This window comes from Heloderma suspectum, chromosome 5, assembly GCF_057233095.1.
Source record: "Heloderma suspectum isolate Gila_16-S chromosome 5, 16-S_ref, whole genome shotgun sequence".
Lineage (NCBI taxonomy): Eukaryota > Metazoa > Chordata > Lepidosauria > Squamata > Helodermatidae > Heloderma > Heloderma suspectum.
In genome coordinates, this window is record NC_139462.1 from 101,332,098 (window position 1) to 101,355,817 (window position 23,720).

The following is a 23,720-nucleotide window of genomic DNA, read 5'->3' on the forward strand; positions in this document are numbered from 1 at the left end:
GGCAAAACATGGATTTAAAAAAGCAAGGAACATAATGGTATCAGACCAAAGGTTCATCTAGTCCAGCATTAAGTTCTCAACAGCCAGATGCCTTTGGGAAGCTTGCAAGCTAGGCACAAATGCAGCAGCCAGCCCTGCTGGCACACATCTGCCACCAACTTCTGGTATTCAATGGCACAGTGCCTCTCAACAGGGAAATTCCATTTAGCTAGCATATCCTAGCTTGTCCTAAAGCTGTTAATCATAGTTTCCCAGCTGGGACATGCAAGACTTCCTGGTTTATTGGCTCACTTGTGCAAAGAGAGAACGAAAGGGCTGTATGCCCAGCAAAAAGAGTTGTTCATATCTTGGCTTATTAAGCTGAGATACGATTGTCCAGACATGGCCACCATCTAGCCTCAGAGACATGACAACCATGCCACAGTTGCATCTCTGCCTTCATACCTCCTCATAGTATTTACGCTCCTCCTCTTCAACTTCTTTTTGTGCTCTTTCCCATTCTTCTTTCAACTTGTCCTGCTCTTTCTGATACCTTTCCTGTAGAGAATTCCAGTACAAGCTATTAAAGAGAATTATGACAGAAGGGAGGGAACTCAACTGGTTCCAAAGAAGAGCTCCAAGCAAAGATTTATTCTGAGACAGGTCTGAAGAAGGCTTTGTAAGTGTGTTCAGCTGAATGCCCTTCCAAAACTTCCATGATTGGGAACCCTGCCTTTCTGATTACGGGAGCTTTGAAAGCATGTTCCACTGAATGTGCTTACAAAGCCCTCTAGAGTCCTTTGCGTGAAGACCTTTAAGGCAGCCGGGGACATGGGATTGTTTAAGATCAGGGCTTGCATGTGCACCCTTGCCCCATTCCCACTTTGTGTGCAGGAAAAACTGTGCCATAGACCTCAGTATATTGCAGAACTTGGCTCATCAAAGTGACTAAAAGTGGAAAGACACATTTAAAAAACCTGGGACTGCTGCTGAAAATGGCAGCCCTGTATCAAGTCCCTCTTCTTCCTTCATAATGGCCAGTTCAACTTTCCCCATTCAACTGACATTAAAATGCGCATTCCCCTATCTCCATCAGCAGCTACCAACAATGTAGAGTGGGTTGGGGAAAATGCATACAATAATGATATCAAGACAGGGCTAAATTAATTGAGAGGCTGTCACAGTAGGGGAGAAGGAACTTGATATAGCTCTGTGTTCTTTGGAACATGTAGTCCTGCCCTGAAAGTCAAGAGCTTTATGAAGAAGAACAGCAGGGGAAGGAGCCTGATGAATAGGAAGAGTGGCTTTCAAGCTGCAAGCCATACTCCTTTAGGGCAAGTGAGGCATCCCTGACCCCTTTTTTGTGTGAGTCCTGTTTGAGCTCAGAATTAGCACCAACCCATCCCTCCCAATAGCTGCAATACAGACAGCTGAGTGCGACATGTGTCGTTCATCAGTGCTAGGGCCGAAAGGGGAAACCTTTATTCTATTTGTTTTCATCTGATGGTCTGGAACCCACAAGTGGGTTACATCCTGTTCTAAGTGCATTGCACCAGAGCTATTTTCTTTCTCTTTTTATGATTTATTTTTAAGGGGAAAGAGAAAAATGGAAAAGGGAGAGAGTAGAAATAAGAGACAGGCAGAGAAGAAGAGTGCATAAAGTAAACAAATAAACATAAAAATGGGAGTTAAAGGTGGCCTGAAAATATTGCTTTACTTTTCAGAAGCTTTTTAGTCCCTTTCAGTGTAACCTGATACATGTCTATTCAGAAGTGAGTCCCACTGAATTCAGTGGTGCTTACTCCCCAGGTAAATGGGTAAAGAATTGCAGCCTTCATGTCCCACCTCCAAGGATGGTAAATTGTGCATTTTTTCTATGTGGACCTTCTCTTTTAATTTGGGCAAAGGACTCAGAGTTCTAGGGAAATCATCTACCTTTTTTGACCTGGTTACACAGAGGGAAGGGGGCAAATTATAAAAAAAAATAGACCCAATGGAATTAAAATTTCACACACACACACACACACCACACCCTAAGCTACATAATTTCTCTCTCTCATTTCTTCTCCCCTCCCTGTAGTTCTACCATCAGTTTAACATTCTTCTCAAACTTTAATATAAAAATAGCGTGCTATATATTTTTATTTATTTACTGTACTTTTATAAGATGTTTGACTAGCTGGAAATTAAGCAATCAAATATTGTTTGCTGTCTGATACAAACTTAAGTCTCAGCCATAAAACAGAACAAGAGTTCAAGGCAAGCAAGTAAGCAAGGAAGCAAACAGGCAAGAAAGAAAAAAACCTAACCAAACACCTTGAAACACTGGATTTGCATTTTCATTCAGCTAAACTTGCATCTGAATTTAACTGAGCTCCATACACATATTGGCTTTGGCATCAATCTAATCAGGATAAACTCCTGCTAGTAAAATTTAAATGAAAGATGAGAAACCATGTCAGCTTATAAGATAAACAGACAACATATAAAGGTCCTAAGTGAAGAGGATGACAACTTGCCAAGTTGTTCAGTTATTTTACAGTGGCATTATTTTCTGAGAAACACCCCCCAACACACATGAGAAACCCTTCAAAACATATGAAGGCATATTTACTTCCAAACATTCTTGTGCCTATCCTTTCAAGTCTTATGTGATTTTAGAAGAAAGGGGAGATCATTCCAACCTTATGATTCTATGATTCTGTGTTCATGCAGGATGTATATTGGCTTTCTACTGAGAATTTTGCCTACTTATCTCCCCTTCTTCTCCAAGGAAAATATGGGAGCCAGATAGGACCTCTAGCATATACAAAAACCTGCATGCATATGGGAAGCTAGAATGTCAGGGAGAAGGCTAGATGAGAAGCACTCTGGCCCTGTTCAGACATAATGAGAAACCATGGTTTGATGCTAGATAAATGAGCCACAACAAGCTTCAGGCTTGTGCATTTTCCCTTCCCTCCCCTCCCCTCTCCTTGCATGGCTTCATGGGGGAGACTGGAAGCTTTCACTTTGGACTTTAATCAAACTGCTGTTCCCCATGACATCTCTAAACTCAGTCCTGAAACTATAGTTTAAATAAGCCACAGTCCCCTGAATTCCAATGTCATATAGAACTACAATTATTTTAAAAATGGAAGAGAATGCTTTCAGTCTCCTCATCTGGCATGCAAAGGAGGAGGAGAGGAAAGGGGAGGCTTGCTGTCGTTCATTCACATAGTAGGGAACCATGGTTTCCCCCATTATGACTGAACTGGTCCTCACCCTGACATGCAAGCGTACAGGGTTATTTTATTGCAGGTGATCTTTCAAACATCTGGCTCCCTGCCTGCAGTGTGAAGCAATACAATTGAGGAAGGCCTGCGCTGTGTACTGATTGTGCATGTTTAATTTGTGCTGGGTTGAAAATGCTTCCCCCTCTTTTCATGGGACCATTTGTTTCCCACAAAATAGGGGACATTTTTGGAGACTTTCAGGTGTTGGTGGGAGAAATTCTAATATTTTGGGTGGGGGGCAGTGGCTTACCATGATAGACAAGGTGGCAGCAGAGGGTATCACAGTCTTTCTTTCAATAAAAAAAGCTTTGCTGCCACTTCAAGCAGAGGTAGAGCAGCACTAAGCAGCAGCACGGTGGTGTTCCCCATAGCCAATGGAATGGCCCAATGGAAACAATGCTACGTTATGACTTACCATTGTTCCCAGGGGTATTGTGGGTAAAAAAAGAAGAAATAAGATTTATAGCATTTATGTACCACCTTTCTGTAACCAACCAGGGCAGTTTATAAGAATTCAGATGAGAATAATAAACAAATACAAACATAATTAAACATTAAAAAACACTTTAAAAACCTTTAGAAGATGGCTGCCCTCACTGGCTTCTGGCATCTCATCTACCATGGTCAGACAACCTTGCCCCCTCCCCAAAATATTAGAATGTCTCCCAATTCCCAAAGATAGCAACAAGTGATGAAAATCGCAGGTCTGAAGCAGCTCCACTAATGCCCCTGCTATGGATTCAGGTCTGTCACCATTTCAGACAGACAGGTACATAACATTTTTTCAAGGACCTGTAATTGGTTTGAAAGTGATGCATTCTCTTCTCCCACCTTCACCTCTGGTTAAATAGGATTTTCTACTTTTTCAAAAACCTGCAAAGCCTGAGGTGAGAGAAGAACCACCACCACCAAAAAACCTGCCTGTATACCAGCCATGGGGAACCTCTGGCCCATGGGGATACCCCCTCCAGGCCACCAGGGTCTTCCCCAGGCCCTGCCCCTTCTACTCACAGGGAAAATCTCTTATCTTCAATTAGCAGCTGATCGGAGAGAAGAGATTTTCCTGCTGAGCACTGAAAATGGCTCTCTACTGTTACACAGAATGAGGTGAACACCTCAGGCAGCTGGTTTTGGGTGTCATAAAAAAGCAGCAAATTGGTAGTTTTTAGTTACTTTTTTTTTTTTAACTCCCAGGAAGAGGCACTTATGGAATTTTCTGTCTCAGGTGCCAAAATAACTTGGCCAACCTCGGTTACAATGCACCTTGACTAGGGGGGAAGGCACTGACAGGGAGGGAGTGCCATTTGCTTTTCTGCCTCAGGCTGCAAAACATCTTGAACCAGCCCTGTAAAGATTGGAAGCTGCCCTAGAGAATGACTCTTGCCTTACATCCCACTAATGTAGACTCTACCATCTGGTTGTCTGTTTGCAAAAAAAATTCCCACACTTATGGGGGGAGCCCCCGAGGACTGACATGCTCCAGAACTGTGTAAGACCTTTCTTCAGTGGGCTTGCTTTGAAAACCCTATGAGGTAAATCGAATAGGTGTTATGTAGAGATGCTTAAGAAATCCAGCCTTTGTGAATTCTGATGCAAACTGACCTGATCCACAGCTCCAGGATTGGAACATAATCCTTCAGATTTCACACTTCACTGAATTTTGCGATGCAATTCTTGGCTCAAAAAAGTTCCAAAATATATTAAAAATGAACATTTTAGGATAGAATACATTTAATTTGGATATTTTCTTAGAAAATGTGTCAAAATACTTATTTAATCATGAACATATATGAATTTTTGTGCATTTTTTAAAAATTGCACATGAATGCAGAAATGATTTGGAATGGACTTAAGAATGAACACGTACAAAATTGACATGGACCAGAAATCATATGATCTGTCCATCACTAGTGGTATGGTACCTTTGAATATTTAAGTGGGCATCATGCTGTTTCATGCTGTTGATTGTCTTTGTTTAGTTTTATTTGGTTTTGAGAGACACCAGGTTAAAAATCTTAGTATGAGAAGTAAGAAGGGATCCTTGAGCTTCTTGGAGGGAGGTCAGGATGCAAACATGACAAATAACTCAGGAGTGTGGATGTACCTGCAGTAAGCGCTCCTGTTCATGCTGCCATCGCTCTTGTCGCTTCCGCTCTTCTTCTGGATCCCAAGACCAGCAACCAAAACGCTTAAATAAGTTGATGAATACTGTTAAAGGCTAGCAATACATTCCAGAAAACAGTTATAAACATTAAAAGAGTTCTATACTACATTCAACTGGAGCTACTAAAAATAAATAAATAAATCGCACGTATACATCATCTCAATCCAGACAGAAAGTTCTGTCCATGGATGCAAATGCGCACCTGGATGCACATTTATGCTCCCATTGTTGTCATTGCCCAAGACATGGAGCCAGGCACTTCTGCATCACTAGGAGGTGGCCTGAGATTCTTGAGGATTGGGGGGAGAATCTCTTCCTGAACCATCTCAGCAAAAAGCCCTTCTACCAGAAATTTCTACAGGTGAGAAAGAAGAACCTCAAGCGACTGTGATGCCTCTGTCCCATGCTCCGGAGGGAGTTTCTTTACCAATGTATTTGGACACAAAGGCGCTCTCCCCAGAAAGTCTCCCAGTTGTGGGGGATTCCACTTTTCCCATCATGCCAGCTCCAGAGGAAGCAGGAGACATCACAGCCTCTCTGGAGTGCACACCTCAGGAGCAGGGCACAGTGCTTATAAATGAGAACAAAACCCCTTCAGGGAGTTGGAGTCTAGAATGCACACCTCCTCAAAGGACTAGTAGGCTCCAGACCAGTGGTGGAGTGACACACCAGACTACCTGCTCCCTGCCAATTAACTCAGTTTTGTATCTGGCTCCCAAAATGCTGACTTTAAACTTCCACTGCATGTTCAGCCTTATTGCTTGCCAAAAACCCTACAGTCCATCTCCAGTTGAGACTGCAAGTACTGTCTGGATTGATTCCTCCACCCCTGGGAAGTGCATCTCCTCTGTATGTGGCCAGATGCAATAAGGAGAACCATGATGCTTATCCAGTTCTCATGATGCTTACCTAGTTACCAGGTAATGTGTAAACAAAACCCACGTGATTCACGCAAATGACATTGTTAATCCCCCACACCAGTTTTGCTGGCTCTCAGGGAGAACTGATGCGTGCATAGGAAGTGTCATTTTCCCAACCCACATAGTTCCTGCTATGAGAACAGCATGTTGATGTTATTTAACCTTTCCACGTGCCATCTTCAGTAGGTAGCATTCAAGTTGTTCCCTGGAAAGTTCTCCAGATGGGCAAATGTTCAGGATCATGCTGATCATACATATGGGCCTCCCAGGGAGCAGCGTGAATGCTCCCCATAGTCCAAACCCATTTCTCTTCTGTTTCACTGTTGCTGTTGCTATAGCAGCTAAACAGGATTTCAGTGTGCATATGGGGGACCTTCTAGAAAGCTCTCATGGGTTCGGCCCTTTCTGCTGTTGTTGCTGTGCTGCAATGGGACAATTTTCACACACACACACATCTGTACTGGAGGTGCCATCCTGGATCTGTGGCAATGCAGAGGAACTTCTAGAGAGCCACTTGAAAGATAGCCCCTAGCAGGGGAGGCAAAGGATACACTGCAATTCTGGTGTAAGTTCCATACTCAGGGAATTGGATCCTTGATGGGATGTTGCACCCAAGAACTGCCTGGGCAGACTCTCCCGGAGAATTCCTGTGGGAAGTTCCACTTCTCCTGAGTCCTGACATTTTTAACAATAATGCAAATACAAAAAAGGCAACTTACATTTGACTTGTCACCGTTATCAGTGTCAACTGCATGGAGGGAAAAACAACAACTACAATTAAACTTTTCAAAATTTAAGTTGGCCAAGGATTTATTTTATTGATTTACAGGTATTATACCCCACTCTTAAACCTAAAAAAGGGTTCCAGAGCAGCTAATGCTTTTAAAACTGGCAATTTAAAACAGTGATAGTCAGTGTTGGCTTTGGGTGGGTGAGGCTGGTCAAGATGCCCTCACGTCTCCCTGAATGGACCCACGTCCATGCCAATGTCACTGCAGCCCATTGGCTTGCCCTCTCCTTCTGGGCCCAATCTGCTCCAGGAGAAGTAGAGGCTCGTTCTCCCTGAACTTGTCGCTGCTCCCATGCTTGGAGAGGTTAGGGGAACAGGCAGCAACAGCAAGGAGGACGAGGGCCAAAGGGTTCTGGGAGTCAGCACTTGTGGGCCCCCTGCTGGTGTTGGGCTTTAGCATGTGCTCAGCAATGCCAGTCTCTGATGCCACTAGCTATCATCACATTATGCATGATCCCTTTAGGATCAAATGCAGAAAGTAAAAACAAATGGGCAAGAAAAGAAGCCACCAAGATCCTGCGGTGCTTTCCTCCATATTTTTCTGCATTACTTTTTTTTTTTTTTAACTTCCTGATCAAACACAAAGACGGACTGTGCCCTCCACCAACAGAAGTGCCTTCTACACACATGGAGTAAGAACAGTTAACATCAGTCAACATTAGGATCTAAGCTACTGCTAACTATTTACAGCTACTACTTTTAGCCATAGGCACTAGCAACATCTGACTATAACATGCTATCTAGGTTCTATTTTCCAATCTTTCCTTTACTGTGCCATTTGGGCAAAGGGAATACGCCATTCCAGCGCCACAGTTACCAAGAGGGTTCTTGCCATTTTTGCGGAATGCTTTTTATTGCAATAGTCTCCTGGTATTCTAGGGTGAAACTTGCATTGATAACACAGGCAATCACATTATACATCAGGTGCAAGCTCTTTGCCAACTATGTGACCGGAAAAGGCATTTTCTACAAAAGCAAGAAGAATGGACAGATACTGACTTTTGCTCCAAGTCACATGTAAAAACACACCTACACAGGGTAGCAAGAGGGACGCAGCCACACCCAAGGCCGTCATTTACCTGACTGCGAGAAAAATTGGGAACGCCGCCAGGAGTTCCGAACCTTAAGCGGAACACTGGCACTGTTGGGCGGCTCTAGAATGGATGGCAGAACAGAAACAAAACAAGAAATGCAACACTGTGAAAGCAAACCAGTGACTAGAGGGACAGCCAAGAGAGAAGGTGATTAGCCATGTTAGAAGTAGGCTGGATGGTTGTAGCTTCCATGGAGATCAACTGAGGGCATGTCTGGAAGTTTTCAGGTAATGGCAAAAACATTATTATTCTCATGTATTATGCAATTTTAATGTGCTGTTTATGGATTGTTTGTGCTTTTATTGTTTTATTGTTACTGTTCTATTTATATTTTGTAGCCCACCTTAGCCCCATAAAGTTGGGAGAAAAGAAAGGGGGGAAAGAAATTAAGTAAACCAATAAATAAATAGTTTCTAAGGTGCCTCTTTTGAGGGTCTGAATGCCTTCACATAGCACAGCAGACATCTACAGCCTGTGTGCCTCCTGTGTTTTAATATACAACAGACTTCTCCCCTTCCTGCTGTCAAGGAAGGAATGGCCCTGGGGAAAGATACCTGCCTTTTCCAGGGACAGTTCTAATTCTTTTGGCTGCATGTTCCATTGCTGAATCAGGAGTAAGAATACTATAGCAAGGCTGTGATCCAGAGTGCTTGGTTCAGGGCCTCCAGCTCTTGGCTGTGGCACATCACAATCCCACTGTGCTCAAATCACCTTTGTCCTGCCACTGCCAACAATGGGAGAATGGGATGGTCCTGCTTGAACATGTGTGATACATCGCTGGTGTGGTGTAGTGGCTAAGTTATGAGGCGGGAGGAACCCTCTTTCAAATCTTGCCTCAGCTATGAACTCATAAGGTAGGCTTAGACATGACTGTCTCTCTACCTCACGCTATTATCTGCATTATGGGGATAATTACACTCCAATATGCATGGCTGGTCTTTAAAAAAAGTGTTTTATGTTTTCCTGGTAGAGAATTTGGATTTTAATGTTACCTTTCTTTTTAAATTTTGTGCAACCCTGAAGTTTGTGCAACCTCATACATCCAATGTTGCATTAGAATAATAATGATAATAATAATGGCCACACACAAAAATATGTCAATGTAACGTTCTGAAGAAAACAAACCATGTTCATCTAGATATTTAAGCTATGAAGATCAATTTTTCCCCTATGGATGACATACAAGTCTTCTTTAACTCTTATGACAAACGTTGGAGATTGTGCTGAAACTTACACATCTAAACCCCCCTTCCAGTTTATTTACCTTGTGAGGCAGAATTCTGCAGAACTACTTGGCTCGGCTCAAGGATCTTCTTCAGAAGTGGAAACATTATCCCTCCGTCTTGTTCAGGAGCTTCCAAGGTCTCTACCTAGGTCAGTTTGGAAGAACAGAAACAGCATCAAGACAACAAAACAGTATACAAAAGCAGACAAGTCTATCCCTTCTCAGTCCTTTTAATATTATCTATTGATGGACTCCTGGTTGGAATAACTTAACAGTTTGGGCTTGTATCTGTTCTGCAGGATTTCCTGGCTAAATTGTATTTATTTATTCTACAATTTATGCCCTGTCTTTCCTACCCAAGTGGACACATCAAAGTGTCTGGCACATAAGATAGGCAGACACATATAAATCACAAAACAGCTTGCATGAACATAACTATTTTAATTTGTTTATGAACAGTATACAATTAGGGTCTCCAAAACAAATGTTTTGCATTGGCTGACATCATTCACAGTTGCCTTATCTTCTCCTTCCAGTGCTCTTATGTCATCTTTCTTTCCGCACAATGTCTGTCTTTAGGATATATTTGTCAGGATGCCCCTGTTGCCCACTGACTTCTCCAATAGCCAGAATCAACACTCAGACAAAAGGGCTGCTTTCCAAGGCTTTAATTCCATTTATCCTAATGAGGCATACAGATGCTAATTGCTTGAGACTCAGAGGAACTACAAAGCAACATCCATCTAGGGGTTTCTAAGGTTTAGGACGTCAGCTGATCTCCATTTGGGAAAAACGTGGCAACTCTCTGAACTTAAGGGGTGGGAGGGGAAGATCTCCCCCTCTCCCATGATGCTTCTGGGTGCAGCTGTTGACATCGAGCCAATCAGGCTGAGTGTCAAAGCTCGGCCCCTGCAAACTCTTGCTTGTGCCTGCGTCTGCGCCCTGCATCTAAAAGCTCAGGTTGTCCCTCCCTTTCCACGCCTGGTTCACTGTCACTCCCAGGGATGTGAGCAGGGGGGGACTCCCCCTACAGCTGCGCCTCTGAAGTCTGAGAGAGTTCCTCCCCCACGAATTGTATCTCCTCCTCAGAATCAGAGCTGCTTTGGGACTCTATGGGCTCAGCTACAACCCTGACAATATTAGACTAAATTATCTGTTCTGCAGATGCTTGAATGATGTTTGCTTATCACTCCGGTAAATCTATTTGCAAACTAGAAGCCAGTAAACAGAGGATCCTTTCCCCTTTTTGTGTGAAGAAGGAGCTCTCTTTGGTGAGGACACACATCTCCCTGTGCGAATGATAAACACATTCCATCTTCACATGATGGAAAGATGAAACATTTAATCTCACTCTCAGTTATTTGTTTTATGGAGCAATCCTATGGCCCCTAGACAGCATCTGGGAGGCCGTAGGATACTTTGGATTCCTGGATCCAAGGTCGGAGACAGCACCCTGAGCTTGGATCTGGGAATCCATGCTCTGTCCCCCTCCCCTTTGCAGCCAGTGTGAAAAGAATTGCACTGACTGCATTTCCGAGGTCAGGAACTCAACCTCAGGGAGAGGGTAAAGGGGGTATTCCAGTGGGTAGGGTGGGGAGGGACTGGAGAGGCCTCACCATCCTCCTTCTCTCCCTCTCCAGAATGCCCCAGCTATGTGGACAAAAAAGCCAATTTAGTGAAAATGTAGACTTGGAAGAGTGGCCGAGGTGAAGATTGCTTCTGTTGCTCTTCCCACTCTGCACTGATGCTTGTAAGCCTCTGAGTTCAGAGGCTTACGAGCATTGAGGGAAGAGGACATAGCCTTAGTGTATTATGCTACCTTCTGGATAACAGGTGCTTCTGCATCCTTCTGTTGCCCTCTTTCAGGTTTCGTCAGCTCATCATCTGAACCTGTCTCCTTGGGATGATTACTGAGGGAAGAGAACTCCACACTGGCCACTGTAGGGCCAGCACAGGAAACGGCTGTGCTGAATTCTTTGTGGTCTGAAACTATTCCCATTAGCAAAAAGAAAAGAAAGGGGTGGGGCGGGGGGAGAGAAAAGTAAAAAAAATCAAACACAATATTTAAATAAGAAAAAGAAATACAGTATTGCTTCAAGGATAACTTTGTCCAATAAATATACTTTGTCCAATAAATATATACTAGATAAGCTAAACAGCAAACAACCTTGTGGCACCTTAAAGACTAAAAAATTATTCTAGCATAGTCTTTTGTGGACACTGTCCACTTCATCAGATGCAAGCAGACAGATGCCCACTTACTGCTGAGTAGGGATGTACGAAAGTCACTTACCTTTTCGCAGCTTGGCTTCACGGTGGGGGGGAGGCGCTTCGCTTTTCCCCCCAAAGTTCAGGTGAAGGGGGGGAGGCTTCCTGCCTCGCCCGGCCGAAATTCAGGCCGGGGAAAAGCGCCCCGTCTCCCCGGCCGCGAAACAAAAAGTAAAAAAAAAAAAGACCCCGTGATAGGCTACGTGACGATTTACGTAGCCTATCACGGCTAGATTTCCAAAGTCAGCTGTGATAGGCTACGTAAATCGTCACGTAGCCTATCACAGGTGACCTTGGGGAAAAAAAAGCGCATACGCAAATGGCGGAGGCCCATGGGCCGCCGCCATTTGTGTACGTACTTTTTTTTTTTTCAAAGTCACCCGTGATAGGCCACGTGACGATTTACGTAGCCTATCACGGCTGACTTTGGAAATCTAGCCGTGATAGGCTACATAAATCGTTACGTAGCCTATGCACGGGTGTGGTGTTTTTTTTTTACTTTAGTTTTTTTTTTTTGCAATGGCGGCGGCGGCAGCCAGTCGGGAGACCAGCCGCCGCCCCCGCCCGCGACGAACCACCGCCGAACCGCTGCCCGGACCCGCCGCCAGGACCCGCCGCCGGGAGGGACATTCGCCAAAGGTAAGTCCCGTCCCAGGAGGGCGGGGGGATGGAGAATTTCACCGCTGATTTCGGGGGGCTGAATGCGTTGGTGCTCGGCCCCCCGAAGATTCGGGGAGAAATTCTCCGCCATCCCTACATCTGAGGAGTAGGCAGTGCCCACAAAAACCTATGCCAGAATAAATTTGTTAGTCTTTAAGGTGCCACAACACACTTTATTGTTTTTGCCGCAACAGTCTAACACAGCTACCCTTCTGGAAATTGTAAATAGACTAAGTTTTCCTTAATTGGGTGACATAAATAAGCTAATAATTTATTTAGATTTACTTGCCATTCTCGCTCAATGAATCAAGGCATGTTATTTAATTAAAAAATACTTTAGATACCAATGGTTTTCAAAATGAGTTTTATGTGGTATATACCGTAAGATATATTTTCCATGCTATTGTTCTGAAAATAACAACAACAACAAAATGTAGACCTGCTCAAGTCCTAGAGGAGGATGGATTAAAAAACCAGACTAGACACACAAAGCGTTACCACTGTTTTTGTTAATTATAGCTTAGTTTTCTTTTATGAAACCTCTAGAGGGAACTTTTCCTGTATATGCATTTTAGCTGGGACAGAGCAGGCAGCAATGGAGTGCTTTACATGTTAATTTTTTGATACAGAGATTAATATTTGCATCAGAAAAAGGTCTGTAAAATGCAATGTGTGAGCTGAAGTCTGGCATCAAGGGTAGGCATAGTTGGGCACCTGCCAAGGGCCCACACCCCAGCAGGAGCCCACTGACAAGAACCCCTTGGAGTTGCTCCTCTTCTTCATCAGTGCAAACTGCTTGTTCTCTTGCCTCTCACTCTGGCCACATCAGTGGTGGTGAGAATGAGTTCAGTAGATGCCACTGCCTACTTGCTTACTGGCTCTCTACCTGTCAAGCAAGCAAGTGGTGGCAATGGTGGAAAAGAGGATGAAGAACAATATAAGCTGGTAACAATGGCGGTGAGAAGATAAGACTCACTGAGAGAGGGGGCCCATTGAGGGTGTCATGCCAAAGGGCCCTCAAAAAACCTGGACCCAGCACTGTGTGAACAAATGTACAGGTATCTTTTCTGTTCCAGGTAAGCTACCTTTTTGAATAAAGAGGGGCCTTTTTGAGTGCCCACTCCCAAATTATTTGCAAAACTTAATTTCATATGCTTTTTTCTAAGCATATTATTGAATTATTCTGCATTATTATCTGTGTCAGAAAACATATATGTAACACATGAAGCAACCTTAACTGAACAGGTATGGAATTGAAGACAGGTTGACACAGGTCTCCAATGTGTACATTCTACGTGATGGGGGCCCTGGAATGAGCCTTGGGATGACATATGCCTTCCTCAGGCATGCAGAGTGTTTTGTATGGACTGGGGCTTGAAGTACATCGAGAAGATCCAAGTCACAATTATTCTTCCACCGGAAAAAAATAGAAGTGGCTTATTCCTGTCCAAAGAACCTGTCTGTATAACCAACCTGTGGTTCACACTAACTGGCCTACTTGTAGTGCGGGAAGGCATGTGAGTTCATCCATGGACTCAGGCCCCATGGATGAGTTCTATAGTGAAGATCATAGACTCTGGGCTTCTGGGTGAACCAGCTAGGATTTGAGAACACACACTACTTTGACTACCCTTAAAAATATGTCTTGAAAGAACAAACCTGGAGATGGTCTTTCTGAATCAGCTTTCTCTTTTTGGTTGGTTGGTTTAGCTTCTTCAGTCAAGGAGCCCTGCAGGGAACATTACACTACTGTCAAATCATAAGTGGAACATCTACAAACTTTGTGCTCTTTATCACACAACAGCAGCATTTGTTTCTTGAATTCAGAGTGGCCGGGATGTTAAGGAAGGTACCCAATTAGACTGCTCCATAGCAAGCGTTTTTGAGGGCTGCATTATTGAGCTGAATAGATGCAAGGAAGGAAGGAAGGAAGGAAGGAAGGAAGGAAGGAAGGAAGGAAGCCACAACCAAGATACCTAGCTTTCATTTCCCTGGCTAAAACTCAGATTAAGACTTAATGGCCCTTGGCCATATTGAACTGCTTTACATATGTCTGTTCATCATCTGGCGAATGTAGCAACAGTGACAACCCGCAAATGTGAATGAGCCACTGCAGATCAAAATACAACTTCCGTATTACCTCAGACACAACTGCTTTTAATGGAGTCAGTTCTTCACACAACTTCTGCCTGTCAAAAAGCTTAAGTAATCAAGCAATGAGAAATCAAGTAATGAAGTAGGGGTGTATGAAACCCCAGCTCCCCCTCCCCCTGAGGAACATGTCTAATTTTGTCAGAAAGTTTTCCTTCTCTCATAATCCCTCAGAGATTTCACTGAAGCAGGTATATTGATTTCCCTCAAAATTTGGTGGCAACTTAAGAATTGTGAATCTCACCCCCCACTGCCCAAATTGCTCTAGTCTGCTGTTTGTTTCCCTTAAAATTCCTTGGATGTTTTTGCCCATGCAATAATGACTCAGAAGCAAGGTAGCAAATAATTTCTAACAAGCTCTAGAGAGGAGAAAAAAGGATTCAGCTCAAAAAAAATAAAATAAAGCAGGTATAGGCATCTTTCGGTCTCCAGAAAAAGGAGGCCAACAAAACCCTTGAAAGGTATTGGGAAGGTAATACAAAACACATGTCTTGCTGCCCTGGTTTCTGGAGATCGTACAATCTAATTGTTTAACCCCAAATGTGTTGGGCTTCAGCAGATCTGATTTCTATATCAATAAACTGTTTCCTAGCACCCCTCTGAGAGCTTTTCCCAACTACTTTTTCCCCATTTGTTGGAGCTCCCTCTCCCATTTCCTCTTCTGGAATCACTAGCAACATACACTGAGTAGAATAGCACCACTAAGCACAGTCAAACAAAATGTAGGCATGCTTAATTAATAATAATTGAATATATCCATAATGTTAAAATATACTAAATATTCATTTTAGAGATTCTTAGCACCAGTACTACATATTTTAAAAAATTTAAAATATTTAAATTCCAAGTAAGGGCCAAACTGGATGCAATATTAATCATGTGAATGTAATAAATGTACATTTTTTTTCTGGTTATGTAAATAGCAGCAGCCTGTGCTTCCCTTGAAATGCAAACAGCAGCTTTGGAAAGGGTTTTTTGTTGGTGCTACAGCAGAGAGAAAAAGAGTTAAACTCTCCAGCCCCACCCCTAAGTTTAGAGGGTGTTCAGGTTTTCCCACAACTGCTATTTATGTAACAAAAACCTGCACTTCAATTTCATTTGTGCAATTAACATTACACCTAGTTTGACCCTAAGTGCGATTAGATCGCAGCCTAAGAGCCCACACAGCACCAACTAAGTTATCTCGCCCTGTAAGAGTTTGGCCATCTGTATCATCCTACCAAGTGGTAAGGAGGATTTTGCCACATATTTATTTATGGCATTTGTATGTTGCCTTATAACAGAGAGTTCTCTGGGTGGCTTACAATAACACATAAAAATGCAAACCGAACCATAAGACACTAATATAAATACTGCATAAAGCAAGCTAGGCGACAGAGGTAAAAACAATAAAACACAATAAAACTCACAAGCAGATCTTAAAACACTGAAATTCAACATCCTGAAAAAGCTTTTAAAGCTCCTAAAAGCTCTTAAAAGCCTGACAGAATTTTTAAAAAAGTTTCACAAAAGGTGTTGCTATCACTGAGAAGGCCCCATCACTGGTAGCCACCACCTGTACCTCATTTGATGTGGGTACTGTGAGAAGGGCCTCAAAAGATGACCTCAGGATCTGGGGAGGTAGGTATATGTGGGAGGAGGTGATCCTTCAAGTTACCTATCCCCAATCCATTTAAGGCTTCAAAAGTTAACACCAGCACTTTTAATTGGACCCAGAAACAAATGGTAAGCCAGTGCAGCTGACAGAATACTGGAGTAATATGATCACAACATATTATATCAGATGCAAATGTGTGGTAGAACATGTGGTCTATCAAGGTATAAAAGCTATTAGTAACAATACTTAAAGAGGTTGTTGTTTTGTTCTCCAATGCCCCCCTAAAATGCCTGTTTTCAAAATGGAGCAGTTATGAAACACAAAAAGATGTATCAATGCATATTATGACCAGTGTTTTTTTAAATACGTAAAGACAGCCCATTCCAGTGCAATTATTAAACTACTTCAGGAACTAGCTTCCCAGATTAGAATTGGTGGACTGCAGAGACAAATCTATATGATATTATATTTAATTTGGGTTTGCTATATACAGTATATTATGATCTCACTTTCTGTGAAAACATTTATTCACTTCATTTCTAACTTCAACCAGAAAAGCAATCTACAATCTTTTAGAGCCTAAAGTTTAGGCATACATGGGAGTAATGCTTAATGTCCAACCAGGGCCAAAGTGTCTACCGAAAAGGTCTGAGCATGCAGCAGTGATTCGAGTGTAGTTAATCTTTGTACCCTGACCTGTGAAGATGTGGTTCTTCCAAACCCAGGCATTAAGAGTTGGTTGGGGTGGATTTCATACTAATAGCTTTCAGCATTGCAAAAGCTACATCAGTTAGAATTTCATTCTGTCATTTAAAGAAAATTTTGCACACCAAAGAAAAGCTTTATATATTGGGCAAAGTATGTGACTGTCAATATGCCAGGCACAGAATGAACTGAGCAATGTCTTAAGCTTGTTAAACTAAGTCCTAGGACTCAGTAAAAAAAATATGTGATTAGTTTTATGGTTTGGGCAAATGACTGCTAAGGACTATGGCCCATTTTCCCTGATATATTAAAGTCTGCAAACCACCTAACTAAGATCTGCGCTAACATATACATTTAACATACCACAGCACTTGGAAACAAATCATCTCCTTCATGTAAGAAATAATTCAGTTTCTAAAAATCAAGACATTGTGAAGTAAAAGGATCCTTTTTAAAGTTTATCGGAAGGGAGGGGGAAATGCAGATGCCTAGATCAGTCTGACTAGGGATGGAGCTTGATGCTGTGAGAGGAAGTGGGTGGGTGGAGGGGATGCACTGAAACAGCAGTCCTCAGGTACACTATTCCATTAGCAGGAAGCCTCAGTCATATCTTTATCAATCTGAACAGTTTCATTGTAGATCATCTTGGAAAAATTACCAGTAAAGGCCACTTCACACATAACATTATTTCCTGTGTAAGTGTAGATAAAAACATGTATGTATGCTGCCATGCTTAAAACTTGCACAAAGGTCTATTTTACCACAATTATGCTAGTTTGGATTCTGCTGCACACAAGTAGGATTTCAAACTCATGTATAGTCAGATAGATGCTGAGGCTATTTTCATATATCATGGTTCATGATTTGTGCATCATCTTCCCTTCACCAGTGTAGGAGGCGAAAAGCTAGGTATGTAAGAACTATCAGTTATAGCTGGGAAGAGGCACTCAAAAGTTTATGCACCCAGGGAAAATCGCATTAAACAGGCCACTGCTTCACAGTGCGGCTACAGCTTCTCCAAAAGTGAATGTGGCCCTTGGGCTGAAAGAGGTTCAACACCCTTGATCTAGATATTATGAGAGCCATGGAACTGCTGCTCCCATGTGCCTTTTCCCACATCTTTCTTGTACTGTGTGACATGAAAACATTGCACTGTGTGCACCACCCGATCCTTGCCTCACATCATAGGTAGTCAGCACTCAGGGTGGGGATGACAACATGAAGATGGACATCATGCCACATGAGAAGGGGGACAACAGAGCATAAGGAAGTGTGGCAGCCCATCTCTCTTGGTAGACACTGAACAAGTTGCTTTCGCAAGGCAAACTGAAGGCATTTTTACTACAAGGCTTAAATTGCTTTTTGGCCTTTTTTAGGATATGCGGCCACTGTTAGTGCACCACAGAAAGCAAAAAACAAACAAACACATTTTCAATATAAATGTTCTGGCCAGTATGAGCTTGTTGTTGTAATGAAAAACAAAGCAATACCATCATAATTGTAATGCAACACATATACCTTGCTTAACTGTGTTTGGCACACACACAAAAATCAATGTGTAAAAATGGCCGTAATCTATCATGTTAAAAGTCAAGTTGTGCTTTGCCTTTTAAATTCCAAGACAAAAACTCTCATCAGAATCTATGTGGACAGGAAACAGTTATGTCTGCCTAGCTAGTTGTATGAGACACAGTACTGTAATAAATGAATAACAGGCTGAACTACTCAATTTTAATGGTAGTTGCTTCAAAAAGCGCCTAATTTCTTTTTGGCAGCAAAGCAAGCAGATAGTTACACAATTTTCATTTTTCACTTGAAATACAAGTGAAAAATATCCCTGTTCATTACAATGTAGTTTTGCTTTCAGAAGTATTACTGTGGGGTATTCAAAACTGCAGATAAGACCAATTCACATTTATGTTCAGAATGCACAGGAAATGGCCCGACACACAGAAAGTAATAGACTAGCCCATGGAGCTCCATAAAAGCACCTCTATCGTTAGGGAGAAACTAGATGTGGTGCTGATACATTGTTGTTGTTCAGTCGTTAAGTCATGTCCGACTCTTCGTGACCCCATGGACCATAGCATGTCAGGCCTTCCTGTCCTCCACTCTCTCCCAGAGTATGCTCAAGTTCATATTCATTGCATCGGTGATGCTATCTAGCCATCTCATCCTCTGCCGTCCCCTTCTCCCTTTGCCTTCAATCTTTCCCAGCATCAGGGTCTTTTCCAGGGAGTATTCTCTTCACATTAAGTGGCCAAAATATTTGAGCTTCAGCTTCAGTATCTGTCCTTCCAATGAGCAGTCAGAGTTGATTTCCTTTAGGATGGACTGATTTGACCTCCTTGCAGTCCAGGGGACTCGTAAGAGTCTTCTCCAGCACCACAGTTCGAAAGCATCAATTCTTCGGTGCTCAGCCTTCCTTATAGTCCAGCTCTCACAGCCATACGTTACTACTGGGAAAACCATAGCTTTGATTATGCGGACCTTTGTCGGCAAGGTGATGTCTCTGCTTCTTACTATGCTGTCTAGGTGTCCCATAGCTTTCCTCCCAAGGAGCAAGCGTCTTTTAATTTCATGGCTACAGTCACTGTCTGCGGTGATCGTGGAGCCCAAGAAAATAAAGTCTGTCACTGCTTCCATTTCTTCCCCTTCTATATGCCAGGAAGTGATGGGGCCAGATGCCATGATCTGAGTTTTTTTAATGTTGAGTTTCAAACCAGCTTTTGCACTCTCCTCTTTCACCCTCAACAAGAGGCTCTTTAGAGCCTCTTCGCTTTCTGCCATGAGGGTGGTATCGTCTGCGTATCTGAGGTTGTTGATGATTCTGCTGGCAATCTTAGTTCCAACCTGTGATTCATTCAACCCTGTGTTTCTCATTATGTACTCTGCATATAAGTTAAATAAGCAGGGCGACAATATACAGCCTTGTCGTACTCCTTTCCCACTTTTCAACCAATCGGTTGTTCCGTGTCCGGTTCTTACTGTTGCTTCTTGACCCTCATACAGGTTTCTCAGGAGACAGGCAAGATGGCCTGGTGCTCCCATCTCTTTCAGAATTTGCCACAGTTTGCTGTGATCCACACAATCAAAGGCTTGAGCGTAGTCAATGAAGCAGAAATAGACGTTTTTCTGGAATTCTCTTGCTTTCTCCATGATCCAGCGAATGTTGGCGATTTGATCTCTAGTTCCTCTGCCTCTTCGAAACCCAGCTTGTACTTCTGGTACTTCTCGGTTCACATACTGCTGAAGCCTAGCTTGTAGGATTTTGAGCATAACCTTGCTGGCATGTGAAATGAGCGCAACTGTACGGTAGTTCGAACACTCTTTGGCATTGCCCTTCTTTGGAATTGGAATGTAAACTGACCTTTTCCAGTCTTGTGGCCACTGTTGAGTGTTCCAAATTTGTTGGCATATTGAGTGCAGCAGTTTAACAGCATCATCTTTTAGGATTTTAAATAGCTCAGCTGGAATACTGTCATCTCCTCTAGCTTTGTTTTTACTAATGCTTCCTAAGGCCCACTTGACTTCACTCTCTAGGATGTCCAGCTCAAGTTCATTGACCACACTATCATGGCTATCAGGGACATTCAGATCTTTCCTGTATAGTTCTTCTGTGTATTCTTTCCACCTCTTCTTAATCTCATCTGCTTCTGTTAGGTCCCTGCCTTCTTTGTCCTTTATCATGCCCATCTTTGCACAAAACTGTCAGGGTGGACACTGAGCTCATAGAATCCCAGAGTAGTTCTGATTCTGAGGAAGAGCAGTCGCTCCTGGGAGAGGAGCGCGCTCCTTTTTCCCAGGGCCAACAGCTGATGGAGATTCCTCCCACCAGCATTCCAAGCTTAGATAGCAGTCCTGGGAGTGACAGAGCGCGGGAAGCAGACTTGATGGACGCATGACGCCGACGCAGAGAGCAGCGCCAAATGGAGGGCGCAGAAAGGAGGCGTAGTGCCTGGCTGGCGCGCAAACAACGGCTGCGCCCAGAAGATCCAAGGGAAAAGGGGAAGGACTCTCCCTAGTCCTTAAGTTCAGGGGTCTTTCAAACAGGGACCAACTGTTCCAACTTAGGGCATAGGTACTCTGCTGCTCATATCTAGTTGCTAACGGTAGAGTTGTTAAGTTGTAAAAGAGGAATAAAGCTTTGAAAAGAATCCCTTTGTCTGTGTCTGGACTTGGCTACTGGATTAGACTGAGAGAGGCCTCCAAGGAGCCCTTGACAAAAACGTTCCCTTGAGATCTCCAGTTTTCTTGAAAAGATCTCTAGTCTTTCCCATTCTATTGTTTTCCTCGATTTCTTTGCATTGTTCATTTAAGAAGGCCTTCTTGTCTCTCCTTGCTATTCTCTGGAACTCTGCATTCAGTTGGATATATCTTCCCCTTTCTCCCTTGCTTTTCGCTTCCCTTCTTTCCTCAGCTACTTGTAAAGCCTCATCAGACAGCCACTTGGCTTTCTTGCATTTCTTTTTCTTTGGGATGGATTTCGTTGCTGCCTCCTGAACAATGTTACGGACCTCCGTCCATAGTTCCTCAGGCACTCTGTCTAACAGGTCTAATCCCTGAAATCTATTCCTCACCTCCACTGTATATTCATAAGGGATATGATCTAGGTCATACCTGAATGGTTTAGTGGTTTTCCCTACGTTCTTCAATTTAAGCTGAAATTTTGCAATAAGAAGCTCATGATCTGAGCCACAGTCAGCTCCAGGTCTTGTTTTTACTGACTGTATAGAGCTTCTGCATCTTTGGCTGCAAAGTACATAATCAATCTGATTTCGATAATGACCATCTGGTGATGTCTATGTGTAGAGTCGCCTCTTGTGCTGTTGGAAAAGAGTGTTTGCTATGATCAGCGTGTTCTCTTGGCAAAACTCTATTAGCTTTTGTCCTGCTTCATTTGGTACACCAAGGCCATGCTTGCCTGTTATCCCGGTTATTTCTTGACTTCCTACTTCAGCATTCCAATCCCCTATGATGAAAAGGATATCTTTTTTTGGTGTTAGTTCTAGAAGGTGTTGTAGGTCTTCACAGAACCGATCAACCTCAGCTTCTTCAGCCTCAGTGGTTGGGGCATAGACTTGAATTACTGTGATGTTGAATGGTTTGCCTTGAATTCGTACTGAGATCATTCTATTGTTTTTGAGATTGTACCCCAGTACTGCTTTTCCCACCCTTTTATTGACTATGAGTGCTACTCCATTTCTTCTAAGGGATTCTTGCCCACAGTAGTAGATATGATGGTCACCTGAATTAAATTCGCCAATGCTTGTCCATTTTAGTTCGCTGATTCCCAAGATGTCGATGTTCAATCTTGCCATCTCATGTTTGACCACCTCCAGCTTACCTTGATTCATTGATCTTACATTCCAGGTTCCTAAACAATATTGTTTTTTACAGCATCGGACTTTCTTTTCACCACCAGACACATCCATGGCTGAGTGTCCTTTCAGCTTTGGCCCAGCCACTTCACTCTTTCTGACGCTACTTGGAAATTCCCTCTGCTCTTAGTATATTGGACACCTTCCGACCTGAGGGGCTCATCTTCCGGCGTCATATCTTTTAGCCTTGTGATACGTTCCATGGGGATTTCTTGGCAAAAATACTGGAGTGGGTTGCCATTTCCTTCTCCACTGGACCACATTTTGTCAGAACTCTCTGCCATGACCTGTCCATCTTGGGTGGCCCTGCATGGCATAGCTTATGGCTTCACTGAGTTACGCAAGCCCCTTCACCACAACAAGGCAGTGATCCATGAAGGGGGCTGATACATAATTGTTGCCAAAAATGGTAATCCTGCATCTAGTTTCCCCTCTTCTTCCTACAACGTTTAACTCTTGAAATGGATGACAGAAATACATCGGGCATCTCTACACCAGCCTAAAATCCTGCATCTAAAACAGGGCTTTCTGCTTCCATTTTAAAGGCAGGATCACAACGACTCTCTTTTTCATGCGCTTCCTTTCCCCCCACCCCCTTCCCCCTCCTTCTCCCCGTATCGGAGTCTTCCATTATCTTTCATTGATCTCACGCCTCTTCTTGCTGCTTTACTCTTTTCACGGAGGAAACTGAAGCGGAACACAACGGGGTAATTTGATAGCTCATTATCTGCAATCTGTTTAAAAATGGAACAAAGGGCATTTAGTGCAGGAGACGCCCTGGAGGGTCATGTAAAGAGCCCGCAAACTTCCGTGAAGGAGCACTCTCAATCGCAGGATAAAAATTCAGTGTGAGGGAGCTCATCATGTTTTGCCCTGCCCCTTCTTAGTGGCAGCCAATAAGATGGCACAGAGCAGGGGCAGGGAAAGGTAAGAAGATATAACATCCTGTGTTTCTGGAACCAAATGTAACAGGGAAAAATTATGGGACTGGAAATAGGGTTATCATTTTCAGCACATGTGGCTCACATGTAGTTTTGCCCTAATTAGGGATGATTGTGCGGTCCCTATTCAGAAGCAAGCCAGCCTGATCCGCACTTATCAGACTAATGTGTGGATTGGAAAACAAATACCCTTCAGATTTCACACTTCTCTGAATTTTATTATGCAGTTCTTGGTTCAAAAATACACTAAAATGTGTGTAAAATGCATGTTTTCATATAAAATAAGTTTAGAAATGTATATTTTGTGAGAAAAAAACACATGTATTTAATTATGTAATTAAATATGAATTTTCATGCAGATTTTTTTAAAAAAATCACAAATTAGTGTGGAAACAGAACGGAATGGACTTATGAACATGTGAAATTGACATGGACCAGACGCAAACTAATCTGTCCATCCCTATCCCTAATGTACCAACAAAAAAGAAAGGAATAAATATGTACAGCTGAGGCAGAGAATGACGACAAGACGCTAAAATGATGTCATTCATCCGAAGGACACTCCTATGC

At 42.9% G+C, this 23,720-nt stretch overlaps 1 protein-coding gene across 1 annotated transcript in view; it reads right to left on the reverse strand.

Annotated features, from left to right (window-relative positions):
• The window catches only part of LIMCH1 (LIM and calponin homology domains 1), a 273,734-nt gene that overhangs the window by 23,024 nt on the left and 226,990 nt on the right, over positions 1-23,720 (reverse strand). Inside the window, 6 exon segments of the mRNA XM_084859780.1 lie at positions 445-537; positions 5,359-5,442; positions 7,058-7,086; positions 9,487-9,592; positions 11,267-11,436; positions 14,035-14,104. Of these exon segments, the coding sequence (XP_084715906.1) occupies positions 445-537; positions 5,359-5,442; positions 7,058-7,086; positions 9,487-9,592; positions 11,267-11,436; positions 14,035-14,104 (552 nt within the window).